At 33.1% G+C, this 15,628-nt stretch overlaps 1 protein-coding gene across 6 annotated transcripts in view; it reads right to left on the minus strand.

Annotated features, from left to right (window-relative positions):
• The window catches only part of LOC102675086 (furin-like protease 1), a 306,104-nt gene extending 290,506 nt beyond the window's left edge, over nucleotides 1–15,598 (minus strand). For 2 of the 6 annotated variants that reach the window (XM_031508500.1, XM_031508496.1), the window contains exons 1-3: nucleotides 15,199–15,598; nucleotides 5,400–5,492; nucleotides 3,695–4,721 (exon numbers count right to left, since the gene is read on the minus strand). In XM_031508500.1, the coding sequence (XP_031364360.1) occupies nucleotides 3,695–3,853 (159 nt within the window). In that variant the 5' untranslated portion in view covers nucleotides 3,854–4,721; nucleotides 5,400–5,492; nucleotides 15,199–15,598. Of the gene's footprint in view, nucleotides 1–3,694; nucleotides 4,722–4,816; nucleotides 4,834–5,399; nucleotides 5,493–14,155; nucleotides 14,335–15,198 lie in introns of those variants that run through there. The other 4 variants (XM_031508501.1, XM_031508497.1, XM_031508498.1 and 1 more) reach the window with 4 other exon arrangements.
• Nucleotides 15,599–15,628: the final 30 nt, after the last annotated feature.

Here is a 15,628-nt window from a genome sequence, read left to right on the forward strand (position 1 = left end):
AGTTTCAATTTTTAAAGATTAATATTTTGAAAAATATGTTATCCTAAATTTATGACTTATTCGATATGCATTATCGATTACTTTTTTGAGAATTATTTTTCAAAAAAGTAAAATTCATCAAAATTGACGTATATAGCTTGGATACTTACAAATTCTGAAAATATTAATTAATTATTAAACTTATTTAATAATATTATATATGGTCAAATTGATTAATTTAAAATTTTTATAAAAATACTATTCCTACGTTTCCTTCTTTTCTTTAAATTTATATCTCTTCCTCCAAGTTCAATGACAATCTCTTTTTAAAGGAACAATTTCACAATCAATATACAACCGTGTATAATCTTTATTTTTGCCCAATATAGAAAGGAATACATTTCAACACTGCTTATACATAAATTTATAAATTATTATCTCAAATGTAGGAAACGCTGAATAAATAACTCCAAGAGAGAAAAATTGCGGCAATAATACGACGAAGATAAACCATCAACAAATAACCACGGACGACGCCCTGATAATAATATAAAGAAAATTCCGTCGGAATTCCGTCGAATTGCATAAACACGAAGAAATCCTGAAATTACATTGAAGAATTCGTAGCTCCCTTTTTTAAAGAGACCTCGGAAATGTTCCTCTTGAACGAGGAACCCGGCAATATTACACGTGACGGGGGAAAGATGAGCCTCGCATGATTGAGCCTCCACCTCAAGCAAATTTCTCACTTTGATCGCGAAAAAGTTACTAGCCGTGATATCAAGATCGATTTGGCATACCAATCTGGTATACACAGGAATAAGGGATCGATTTCGGAAATAGTTACAATTTGTGAAATGATGTGATATTGTTCGATGGGGAAAAAAAATTACGATAAATGGCCACTTTGCCATTTTGCTTTTTTGGACGAAAAATAACTCGTGAAAATAAAATATCAGATAATGAGGAACGTTTTCGTTTTCGATATTTCTTTAGCGTTATTTAATCTGAAATTTCGTGAAAATAATTTTAATTATATTGGAGATTCGGGAGTTTTCTTTAATCGTTTAATCGAGACATTTTTCTAAATATTTGATATTAAATTTAATTCGTTCAAATTGAGAAAATTAACAAAAGCGAAAGTTGATAATTATTTATGTATTTTTGCAATAATTAATGGCACATTGTTCTCCTCCATTCGATATTTAATGAATTTATGCTTGCTTCAAGAAAAGTGCAAATAAGATTTCAAATATTGCATTTGCATACGAGTAAATATGAATAATGCTGTTGGTATATGCAATTATTTTTGATTTCGTTTTTAATTTTTTACAAATATCTCTCGTATTTATCAAAAGATCCATAACTGAAAATCTTTCTCAATTTTTGGTATCGAATACGTTGAATGAAAATTGAATGAAAAAAAAAAAAATTCATCGATTTTTTAGATGTCTAATTTGAATTATTGAATTTTATTGAAATTATTCTAAGGATAAATATAAATATAATAAAGAATCATTATCGAGATAAATCTCATCTCAATTTTATACTTATAATCTCCCTGAGGATGAATAAAAAATAAAGAGGAAACTGAAGACGTAACAATTCATAAGTTACATAAGTGTTATTTTGCAAGAGTTCGCAATTTTAAAATATTTCCTTGTTTTTTTCACAATTTTCTAATTATTCATCTGCACAATCGTCTACACAATATTCCATATTAATAAATAAAAAGAATCCAGTATCAATATTTTATAATCATTTAATTATAAAATAGATAAAAACAATCAGCTAAACTTTTATTTTTTATTATATACATATATCCTTCAATTTGCGTATAATTTATTCACGATTTCCGGAAAAGGAAACTTTGTTAATTAAAAGAGAAGATAAAATAGCCTCTCTCCGATTTTTCCCCCAAGTGCTTGTACAAAGCCAGATCTTTTGATGCACATTCTAAAGAGCTCTACTTATTAGATACCTCCACCTCGTTTTATAGTCCTCGAACAACGATCACCGTAACTTTCGAGCCGGTCTAATTGTCCACGATAGAAAACCCAAGAGCTACTTCGATTTCCTTTCGATAACGAGCGAGAGATATCAACGGGCACGAATCAGCAATTAAATTCCACGTTCGAAGCGACACGACCGCGTTATTTTAGATCTACGATTATAATTATAATATCGGCCACATTAATCAACAAAGGCTAAACCTTAATAACCCGAATAGATACGAGCTGCATTCCACGAATGCCAAAGAGAAAATGAAAAGTGATCTTTTCAAGTGACCGACTCGTTCGTGCTTCGGGTCAGCGGGAAGCAAGCGTTAAACCCTGACCTTTGCAGAGATACGTGAAACTATTGCCACGAATGATTTGCGGGAATTACAAAGCGTTTTTAATACAGGGATTATTGCGATATTATTATTCCTCGTGAAAAATATTTCATGATGTTTGATTTAGCGTGTGAAATCTAACACATTGAGAAAATAAAATTCACGCGTATTTTTTCACGCAATCGTCGTGTTATTTTACACACGTGTGCACTGTGTATTACTTGTTGCTGTGTTGCACATTTTTTTTTTATTTTTCCTGATCGAATTGAAAAAATTTTTCACGCAGAGTGAACGGGGACGTATCGCATCCCACGGTATGATTTACAAAGCTATAAGAGAGAGTTATTCCGCGAATGCGAATCATTCGAAGATGCGTGGAAATGTATAATGCTGTCACGAATTGTGAATCGTTCGTATGAAATTGCGGATATACGAGCGAGAGATAAAAATAACGGACGATCGTTTGTTTAATCCGATTTTAATATTATTTTACGCTTTTCGCGAAATGAACTGCAAATTTCGTCGAATTGCGAATTTTCCAATCGATTTTTTGTTTTTTTTTTATATGTTTAATGATACTTATTTTATTCGTAATTATCAAGAATATTATTTTAAATTATTATAAAAATATTAATTTGTGGAATTTTATTGTTTAAATTTAGATTGTTTATAATAATAATAAGATTATATTTTATATTATTTATAAATAAATTAATTATTTCTGAATGATTGATTTATTCAATTAATTCAATAAAATTTAATATTTGTATTTTTAGTAAGAATAATTTTTTCAATAATTATTATTTATAGAATTAGATATATAGATTTAAGAATATATATAATGGATCGATTTTTTTATTTAATAATTTTATTTTTAATTTCAATATATTATATTTCTTTATCTAAAGACACGAAAACAATAATATTTGTCGATATTTATCAATATTGGTATCATTGATCGTGAATTTAAAAAGAAATATCGTTGTACAGATATATTGAACGTTATTATCAGTCATTTTTAATTAAATTTCATTTTTAAATAAATTATATTAATTTCGAAACAAAAACAAAACTCTCTCCTTATTTTCAAATAAATACGACACGACATACATACGCGTTAGATAAGAGATATAATATAGATAATAAATTCTCCTATTTAAAATAAAAAAAGAATTAAAACTATTTACTGCAATCTATTTTTTCTGGCCAATTCCAATCAATTTCCCGTAATAATAACTACAAATAATACCAGACAACGTAAATCGTTATTTTTAATATTATATTATAATTTTAATATTACATCTCTCATATCGTTTCGAGTAGAAGAAAAATCAAAATCAATGAAAAAGGAGAGAAAATGAATCATAATGTAATTCCTACCTTATCGAGATATTGAAATCCATGCTCCCGCGCGACCTGCTGGGCCACATCCGGTCCCCCCTCGATGTGCACTGCCCACTGATTCGTATAGGCTGCCACTCGTCCACCAAAAGTCACCAGCGCGACGATGGCCAGTCCGAAGATCCTCCGCGGGCACATGATAGCTCTGCCTCTCGACTGCAACTGCTGCTACCACTTGCGGCTCCAGTTTCACACTCGTCACTATTATCCGCACTATCCACACTGAAAACCGCTACTTCTCTACCGGCGAACCGAGGAGGCAACGAGCATACAAGAACAACGACAACAAACAACGGCACCAGCACAGCCACCACGTCAACACGGCCCACTTATCTCTATCTATCTATCTATCTATCTATCTATCTATTTATCCATCCATCTATCTATCTATTCGAGCACGATGGAAACGAACCTTTTTCCCAACCGAAAAACTCGTCGTTGGAAAAAGATGGACGATAATAAGACGGATAAGGAGGCGGGGGAAGAAAAGAAAGAACGGAAGAGGGAGGGGGGAGATAACAAAAAAAAAAGGATAAAATGCAAGAGCACGAACGACTCTCGCACCTGGGTTGACCGTCCGCGGCTAACTGAACCACCAACGGCCTATGTCACTCGTTAAGTAGCCTCCTCGCTTGCGAGTAACCGATGACTTACTCCTCCGCCGTTCTTCTTCCTTCTTCCTCGTCGTCGTCGTCGTCGTCGCCGTCGTTGTTGGTGTCGTCGATCGTCGTCGTGGTCGTCGTGATGCGCTCGCCCTCCCCACGTCGGTCACGTTGCTGCCACTGTCGCCGCTTTCGCTCAACGACGAACAGCGGTAGGTGGGGCGATCGTCAAGTCATGTGGCCGTAGTTGGTGGGGAAATGAACGTGATTCTCCGTGATACCGATTATCGTGGTCTCGCACCGTCGTGCACGTGGCCGTCCTTCTGAATCAAGGGCGAGGCGCGTAGTAAAGGAACCGGTGTTCCGCGTTGTTCACCGTCCACTTTGCCTTCATCCGCCGACCCCTGGATAGAAAGTGGCCACTTGTCTTCCACGCCGAGAGAAAGGAAAGGAAAAGAGAGAGGAGGAGAAAAAAAAAAGAAGGAAGAGAAGAACCCACCTTCCGACAAACTTCTTCTCTCTTCGTTCCTTTAACTAATTCCTCTCTCTCTTTCTCTCTCTCTCTCTCTCTCTCCTCTATTTCGCTCGCCAACTTTTTGATTACGTGATGGAAGATCGGCAACGACCTTCGACAAACTGTTATTCCAAACAGAATAGGCCGCTTCTTCCCTGTTCTTCCCGCCTTTCTTCCCCCTCTTCTCCCACTCCTCTATCGGGCAAGACTCGTGACGTGGTGGGGGGATCCTCTTCGCTCGTTCCAACGATCGCGAAGCGGGGAGTGTGACGAAGAAACTCGGAGACGGTCAAGGGGATCACTTCAACCGTATACGAACAGCATTTGGTAATACGAGGCAGAAATGGAATATCACGGATAAAGGATTATCGTTCGGGCGGGCCGCGGCAGGAGGAAACGCACTTATAGGCCGGTTATCCGGTACCGGGGCACACAACAGTCCACCGACAGAAGTGACGGAACGGTTGGCCAGCCATTCAGAGGCTGCCAATCGTGGCAGGCAGTTATCGACCGAAAAGTCGGTCGATTCACGTCATCGACCGTTGCATCCTCCCTGCTGGCTGCATACCTAGGAAAATTCGTCGATGACTCGTTCCCTCGCTTCGTTCCGCTCTTCTCTATTTCGCTCCGTTTTAGCTCATCCTCCGTCCAGGATCGAGATCTGAAAATCGTATTCCTATTAATTTCGAATCATAGTTGGATAGATTTTGATAGAAAATGGGGAATTTTCTTTCAGTATATAGTATCGGTCAGCGGAATACGCTTATTTTTAACCATTCTTAATTAAGCTTAGGCAATCTAATTGTATTTTAGGAACATTCGCAAATAGATGCTCTAAAATCTTTTTTAATCTTTTTGAGAGACTAGAATAGTTAAGAAAAAAAATTTTTTCACAAATGAGAGGTTGATATATTTAAAATAAACAATTGAAAAATTTCTTCTCTAATTCTTTTTTTATATCCTTTCCTATATTTTTCGAAACGTACGCGTGACATGAAAGATACATCAATCCTTGACTGTCACGGCTTGGTTGTAGTGATTTACGACCGAATAAAGAGATAGTTAAAATCATGGAAAATAATATAATACAATAAAAATATATATATACATAACAAAAAAATAATTTATTAATGATTAAGAAAAAAATATGTTTCTCAAAGGATTAATTAAGAATCTTAAGAATCCTTCTTAGAAAGATATTATATTCGCGAATGTTGCGATTCAAAGATAATTAAAAACAATATGGACCAAGGAAAAGTGTTCGTTAAAAGTATAATTACTCGAATTGCGGAATAAACTCGACTCGTTTGCCTCGCCTCGTGTTTCTTTCGGAAAATTACAAATTCCCATAAAACAACGGCCGCAACAATCAAGATTTAATTACGGTTCAGTGAGGTAAACGAGAATAAACCAAAACATCAACGTAACCAGCCATTGTTTGCATATCAATGAAGACCTAACTAATGTCCAACCAGCATCGTCCATCTCTCTGATTAGATTTTGATGGTTTTGGCTCTATGTAACACGATATTAACACGACCATTTCCACAGTTTTCTATCCAAATTATCCAGAGACAAGCTTATTAGCTTATTCGAATTTCCAACGAAGTTGCATTTTTTGATAATAAAATCAAGTTGAGCTTTCTTTCCCAAGTTTTTAACTGGGAAGTTTTTAACTGTGCACGCAACTCGCATCATCTTCGCGAGTGAAGAGTGCTCGAACGAGTCAGATTTTCAAATGAAAAGAAACAGGATCGATAGACGTCGGAATGGTTACACGGTATACCGAGAAAATTGCATTCAGTGTGTAACTCGACCTGATTTCCTTCGTACGAGAGATTTACTAAGGAGATGCAAATTTTCTGTTTTCTTTTTCTTTTTTTTTTTTCTTTTTCTTTCTCCCAATTTTCCTCCTCCTCCCTCCCCCTTTTTTAATGAGGTTGACGAGCTACCGATCTGTTTGATACTTTCGAAATGGGAAACACTGTACACTGTGATTTTTTCTTTATTCTTTTATACATTCTGCGAAATAAGTTGTGCTTTTTATTCGAGCGTTCTTGAATCATTAATGATCCAAGAGAAACGTATTAAAAAGACGTTGATATTAACAACGTTGATATTAGAATTTTTATACTTGGAAAAATATAATTCAAAAAGCTGGTTTAATTAAATTTTTACCAAGATAGATTTATTTTCGTTCTATTAATTTAATTATAATCGTGCGTTTACGAATTATATATTTTATTTATATATTAATAAAAAATGTTATGAAAATTGTAAGAGAAAAATTTTAAGAATAAAGAAAAATATGTGACGTTAATTTTTTTCTTTCTCCCAATATCTTCCACGAGAAAACTTTTTTCCAAATTTATATATTTCCTTCGAGAATTGCATTCGAGGATATTTGACTAAAGAAGAAGGAAAATACGCGAGAAGTTTACAGTGTGTGTGTATTAACATAGTGTGAAAAAAAAAAAAAGAAGGAACACGAACAATCAAATTTCATGGAAAGTATAGGAACAAGCATCACTCGCCCCGGACAGCCACGATTTCTTGGAACGAGAACCTTGCTCCCTGAGGGAATTGTACTTCTGATGTAACACTGATCCCAATTTCTCTTTTTTGGGGTAAGCTTTTATGCGATGCGACATAAATTTTCGTCGACGTCACACGTTTCCTTGCGCACAACATCCAACACGATACAAGTTTTTTTAAATAAATCACTCGACTGTATAACAAATTACCTGGTAAAATGACAATCTCTGCGTTTAAAAATTTTCCACGTTTAGCATTATTTTCCCTTACGTTTGAAATTAATATTCGACAAATAATATTAAATACGTTTAATTTCAAATTCTCGTGATATAAAAAAGTGATGCTTATTGTATTTATTATCATGAGAATCCAAATGCTACATCTTTAAATTGAGATAAAAAGCAAACCTGGTTGAAATATTTTAGGTTTTTTTATTTTGATATAAAAGCCCATTTTATGAAATTTTAGGATATTGAATATTATTCATTGAGCGAAATGATGAAAAAAACTGAAGAAATCGATCGAATGAAATTGTGTCCAATTAATATCGTATACGATTTTATATTGAAATAATAAAATTTGAAATATCTCGAATAGTTTTCGTATTATCTCAATTTAAAGATTCATTGAATTAGAATTCGTATTATTAATAATTTTTATTAGCTTTTATTTTCTAAAAATGTGTTTTATTTTTTTAATAATTTTATTTTTACGAATAATTGAAGAATAAACACGTAGAATTCCATTTTTTCTTATAATATCAATTGTGTCAATAACCTAGGTATCTTTTTACTTAAAAACATTAAATTAAAAATTTTCAAATCTACCTATATCATTCTTATTTGTTTCTTTCGATTTATATTCCAATTTTATTGATAAAAATATTATTAAATAAAACAGAAGTTGAAATAAATATCGTAAATATTCAATAAAAATTAAAATATTACAAATATTTTCAAAACCTAAAGCAGAAGAGAAAGAGAAAGAGAGGGAAAAATCTAAAATTTTATCAAGCAAAATAAAAAAAAAATTCACTGAAACTCAACGATCCCTTTAAACAGAAACCGTACTTCACATTGTTGAACGACCTCTGCATACCTGAATTGCCTATTAATCAAATACAACCTCTTGCTGTCGAATACTAACTGGATTTCGGATTTCTATTGAATGTTTCTCCAGCCGAAATTGCAATTGATCCTCGTATACGTTCCACGGCATAAAGCCGAGATACATCTATATTTTTTTTTTTTTTTCTAAAATCAATGCAATACTTGGATATCAAATTTTATTTTATATAAAATATATAATAAAATATAAAAGAAGAATGCTCGCGATTGATATGATGTTTGACAAGAATATTTTATGACGAAATTATAAAAATATAAAAATATACGATGGATGTAATATTGAATAGAAAAGATTCTTTAAAAATCTACCTTTTGATAAAATATATTTTCACCAGGTTTTGATAAATTGTACTATTTAATTCATGCCTCAAAACATTGGTAATGACATCGTAATTAAATTGAATATAATGAAAGGGAATATTTTCAGAATGTAAAATTAAAATTTATAATTAGTTTCATCAAAGGAATAACTTTGAAATTAATTTATAATGTTTCTTTCTATTCTCATCTTTTCAATAAAAATATTATTATAGAAGTTAATTTGTTTTTTTTTTCTCGAATTAAAATTGTTATCCAAAACTGTTAATTAAATAAATATTTAATTCTGTATAAATACACGTTTCGACGTAAAAATTACTTCATAAAGAGTTAAAAACGAAAATTTTTATCTACTTTGAATTATAACATAATTCGACGTTTAATTTTCGACATTAAATTCGACATTTAAGCATTTCAAAATGACAAGATGTAAAAAATATTTATATTATTAACATATATATTATAATTTTTTATCATCACATTGATCAATTTGTCCATGAACCATATTTCTCAATATTATTTACAAATATTATCTCTACGAAACAGATACCCTCATAACATATCAATTGATTAAGAAACACTGAATCAAACCCAATCCATATTACCAAAATATAAAAATATCTTACAAAATGTTCAATCAAACGTAATATAAATTGGTGATTATAAAAAATGAACAAATATATTTGGATTAACGTTCCTCAATCGTATCGAAATAATAAATAATTTCATTCGTATTTAATACTTCTCGCGAATGTCCACGATCCTGTGGGGATTCGATATTCAAGGCGCACCATTTCCACCGATTCTACGGTTTCAAAGAACGAAATGGAAACGACTATCGTGGCGTATTATCGATGCATTTTAAAGGTGGCTGGATTTCGTGAAAAAGGGCACGATTTTCCAAGCTGCGGTTCGGTTGGTTACAATTCGATAGAACGTTTACACCGCGATCAAGTGAAATTGCGTTTGTGATATTCGTTTCCACGAGCCAGTAAATTTTAAAGCCCCTATTTTCAACGTGGAAATACGGGGCACAGATTGTAACAAATATTTCCATCCCCGAAATCCACCGTAGCTCGAGACTTGACTTGATAAATGGCGAAAAACAGATTAAAATTTGAAATTTCTATCCCCTTCCCTCCTCCAAAAAATGCATTTGTATTCTTTTATTTTTCATTTCCATATATCATTTTCATATTACTTTGGCTAGTTAAGTTGCTACAAAACGTTTTAGATTAAATTCACAAGTTTCCAATTGTTACATTTATCACTCTTATCGAATCATTTTGTTATGGACCAACTTTTAAAATTCTATGAAGTTTAAGATTAAAACAAATCTGGATTGAATTGTTCCGTTGTCGGGTTAAAGGAACATCTTGAAGTTTTAAATATATGTAAATGTAGCGCACAATGCTGCTGTTATCTCGGAGGAAAAACTCTTTTTTGCATACTTGTCCTGCATTCTACTCGAAGTTGCAGCACACAATGAAGAAAAACTGAAGATTCGCATTATCGTCACGTTCGACCGACGTTCCAGACGATTCAACTTCCGGAGAGAGGATATTGGTGGCGCTACAGATACATAACTTCGTGAAAGCTCTATTTTATGTCCGAAACAAGTTACATTTCCTTTCTACCTGACTCCTGGTATTTCATCCTTCCCAGAAATACGAAAAACTTTATATTTTGTCAAAATAATAACAGCCACTTTTTCGTTTCTTGAATAAATAAATAAAAAAAAAGTAAAACAGAATCAGTTCCTTTGATGTTGTTGAAAAATGTTTATCCAATCGAAAAATCTCTATCTACAAACAAATATATTTTACTCTAATGTACCCTGTTTCGAAAATCCTTGTATTTCCAGCAAATAAATTCGAAAATCTTTCGAGTTGAATTATTTTAAAATATTATTGTCATTCTACAAGTAATGTCATTGCAATTATCAAGAGTTATTTATTATATTCATGATTATACATAACGTTAGATAGGTTTTCTAATTAAAGATCAAATATAAATTTGTTGAAAAGAAAAACTTGTTTCAATCGTAAATTAAATAAGTAAATTTTTCCTAAATAAATAACGAAACGATTAAAAAAAGTTTGTAAAATTGGATGTTATTTTTCTATTGAAATTACGTTTTTAAAATAAAAATTGCTCAATAGATGATTTAATATTTATGCTCATTTGAATATTTATATCGTATATATACATCGATAAGACATTCATAAAAACATTAAGATACGAATATGAATCGTTAAAGTATGAATCACCTCAAATGTGTGCATATGAAGACTACTTTACATGGAATCGAGGTTAAGGTCGATGCTGACGATTGAAAATACGAATTATTAAATCTCGCAACATCGATTTTGGCAGAGATACATCTCAAATACGACGTCACATTTCAACATAGATATACATTATTCTCAAACTACACAACCATAACCGAATCAATATTCTCTTTTTCCTTGCAATTTCAACAGAAAGGATAGGAATTTCAACATAATTATTCCCGCATTAATATTCTACATTTAACGCAAACACAAATCAAAAATTAAATCGAATTTCATGAACATTATACTATTATTACATACATATTAAAATTTTCTTTATTAGCGAAAATTAATTAACTAACATAATTATTTTACAATTTGATTATATCTAATTCCATAATTAATTATAGAATTAATCAACTAAGTTAGGATAAAAGTTTTTTTAAAAAAATCTCATCAAATCCAACCATTGATGTATCCGCAAACAAATTAGATTAAATTTCCCCTGAAACTCTAAATGCAAAGCTTCCACTCGAATCACTTAAATTCAAATGACACGATTAATCTAATATCTACTTAAGATCCGGTTGAACTTATATATACGGGTACAAGTTTAAAATCAACTCACTTAAATTCAACCGACTCGACTAATCCGACCAAAACGTAATTCAATTATACCCGCTTCCAAGCACACTTATTATTCCCGTCTTCCCTTACTCTAACTCTCTAATGTCTACATCCATTCGCTAATCTGACGCAAGAATATGAAAATTACCGCTCCACGATCTCCCTCCTTGATATCCCCCAGGTATCCCAATATTATGTCACGGTCACGAAAGAGGAAGGGCGAGAGACAGTCTTCCTCTGAAAAAAGAGACGCGTTGGACATCGTTGGAGCATCGAGCAATGGAACACATCTATGTACTTTGGTGCCCGAGGAAATTGCATTCTGCGGTCTTCCTCCTCCACTTCCGGAGGAGCTCCGGTGATAAAGAGGGAACAAGAGGGGAGGGCGACGCACGACAGGGCAACGTTGTTGAAGAAGTGAATCAAATTTAAGCCGACTCTGCCTCTTTCGTTCCATCTTTGACCCACCGTTATTATTATCGCTTCGTCTTTCGTTCCGCCACGTCACTTCTACCGACCATTTTTCCCTTCTTCTACTTCTTTTTTTTTTTTTTTTTTCAATTCTCAAACAAAGCACGCAAGAACCTTTCGAATGGTCCATCGTCGACCTGGCAACGAGCAAATGGAAAAGAGAGGAGAGGCTGGACGCGTGCACACGCCGGCAAAATGAAAACGAACCAGGCTGAAACCTCTTTGCCAGGTAATAACCGGCGACCTTTGCCCCCAACGAGAGCTCTGCCTACCTGGCCGCTACGTGACCGAGTTCTCTTTCTGAGAGGAACCGATTTTTACGCACGGTCGACGCGTATCACCGGATGCTCTGAGAAGAAAGAGCTTGGATGCAGCTGCGAAAATGTTCTGTGACGATGAATGTTCGGTGATCGGATGAAGGGAATGATCGATGGTTCGATTGGGCCTCGATTGGAAAATTTTGATGTCTCTAGTGAGGTTGCAGTGAATGTGAATTTCGTGAATGGAAGAATGAATTACGGTCAAATGAATTCTAATGGAATCTATTAGTTGTATGATGTATGTAAACGTTTAATTCGTGTAAATGGATAAAATATTTCTTTATTACAGTGAATTTTAAGAACAGGATATATTGGAAAAATAGTTAAATGCAATTTTAATGCGAAGAGAAATGTTATGGATTAAAACTTTTCTATTTTTTTCTACTTTTGTTGTATCGAATATATTTATGTATGCAAAATGAATTTGAACGAATTGCAATATTAAAATTTTAATAACACAAGGATCCGATATTTAAATAATTCTTTCGCACACAAAGTAATAAATTGAGTGAAGTGTCTGAATATTAATGTGAATAACTGTATATGATGACTAATAGTAATATAGAATTCATTGAACTTGCAATGATTGATTGAATATATATATATATATATATATATGATAAATGATTAAGAAGATTTTATTAATAATAATTTCATCGAATAATTCATGTTAGCATTATTGACTTAATTTAGTAAAAGAATTTCTATTTTTTTTTTATCTATTTTGAATAATTGTTTCTTATTATAATAAAAATATTTTAATAGATTTCTGATACTTACACTAAAAATTTTTCTATTTGAAATATTTTCTATTTGAAATATTTGAAATTAATGTAATAAATTTTAAAAATCACAGTGAAAAGTTTTCACTATCATAGCTTTGATTGATAAAAAGTGACCTATTTTGCTTGAATTTTTAGAGCATATTTATTTTCAGATATTTTCTTTTTTTTTTTGGTAATTACATGCAGACATATCTAAAAAAAAAACAACACTTAATCACGTATCTCCTAACAAATGAATAATGCATGAGCTATTGAAAATTCATTTATCAAAAAATGTTTATAATTTAGATTCTAAAAATAAATGTGTACATCCTAAAATAAACTTTTATAATATTTTAGTTTTCAGAAACACAATGATAATTAAAAAACATGTAAAAAACATATATAATAATAAAAATATTTTCTATCATATTTTATATTTCAATTATAAAACAATAAATGAAAAAACACATAAATAATTTTTCGCTTAAAATATACAAATTAACAATATATCAATTATAAATTTTTAAAATTGCGCACCATATGATTTAATTGTTCTTTAAATTAACTATAACAAATCATGATTACCTATTTAATATATTTTACAATGAAAACAATAATATAATAATATATAATTTGACAAAATATCACTAATATAATATCATGTTCATTAATATAATGTTAATGAAAAAAAAAGTTAAAAAATTAACTATTAAAAATTGTTAGGTTATGTATTGTTGCAAACTTTCAGATATAAATTATACGCAATAACGAAATTTATCTCAATACTTCAAAGCAATTATATCATCGAAAGTATGTACAAAATCAATCTCGAGAAAACTAAATATCTATAATCTGTATCTACTCTTTAAAAATGACATCTACTTACGCAATGATCATTACCGCGAACAAAAGGAATGCCAACGAACCGACCCATGCAAGGGCCTTTCTCGTAACAGGAAACACTCGGGGTCATGGACTGGCATGAAGTTCATGCAATGAGAACACGAGACGCGCAGAAAACCGGCTGGTTCAACTCACTCGTTAAGATAACACAGTTGTATATTTCACGTATAATTTCGTGCGACAGGAAGACAAATAAAAATTTAAACTGTCACTTTATCGAGTAAGAATCGCGACACAACCGACGACCAGTCCTCGATTGACAATAAACGTGCGCAGTGTTTTACCGCGCAGCGTCACTTTCAAGTTTCGATAATCAGAATCGCGATATCGAACCGCGTGTTCGAGATCATGTCGACTATATATAACATTTGAGAGATGTTTAAAAATCAAATATGGCCGTCGAACAGTTGTTCTGATAATAATAACAATAAAATTGAAATGTAAATACTATCTATTCTAATAGTTTGAAATATATTCAAAAAAAAAACACGCTGATCTTTCGTACGGACGAATAAAAAGACGTAAACAAACCCGTCCTCGTGTCGATACGAACCACGTAATAGACAACACAATACGACGAACGAACGACGTTACATCTAGACTCACGAGGAAATCATCATGTGATAAAGTTTAAACTGCACGGTTCGTGGAATCGTGCACAAGAATGTAGATAGGTTAGAAATGAGACACGACTGCACGTGGGCAGAAACACGCCTGTCCCGCCACCGGGATGCACTGCAAAATAGCAAAGCTGTCAAGATACGTTTCTATGTTGTCGAAAGATGAACGCGACAAAGTTGCACACAAGCATACGCGTATATATATATATATATATACGTGCACACAGTTGGTATACTATACGCGGGGAACTCGTTACACGAGGCCACTTCAAGGTAACGGTTCCCGGACATACGTCTCGATACCAAAAGGAGAAATTTATAGAGAGCTTTGATTTGACAGCTCGCGAGAATTATTCGTAATAAAGAGCAGGGCACGCGGTCGTGTTTATTAATAGATTTCACTCACAATTTCAGCTGGTGTTCCGTTGGCTCTCCTTCAATCGAACTGTTCTGCGTGTACCACTGGTCTTCTCCGTTGTCGTGGAGCCGTCGATACACGCTCTCGTCGTGCACAGAGAGATACTCCAATCGAAGCGAGGAATGCGGAAGATGGAGAAACGGGGATAGAACACCGCACAGTTGCACAGCCTGGGAAACACGCCTCTCGGTACCGCCAAACGAGACTGATTCACGATTATTCGCCACAGAACTGAATACACGATCGTGACATCTAATGTATACGTAAAGCGAGCCGCGTGTAGTTTTTATATCGTGTCACCGTCGACGCGCGAATGTCGAAACGTGCAACGTCATTCCTCGTTGCGATCTCATCCCTACGACGAAGCACGGCTGACTGACGGTTCGGTCCGCCACTCCGTTCCAATCTTCCCCTACTA

Source organism: Apis dorsata, unplaced genomic scaffold, assembly GCF_000469605.1.
Source record: "Apis dorsata unplaced genomic scaffold, Apis dorsata 1.3 scaffold_88, whole genome shotgun sequence".
NCBI classification, from domain to species: domain Eukaryota; kingdom Metazoa; phylum Arthropoda; class Insecta; order Hymenoptera; family Apidae; genus Apis; species Apis dorsata.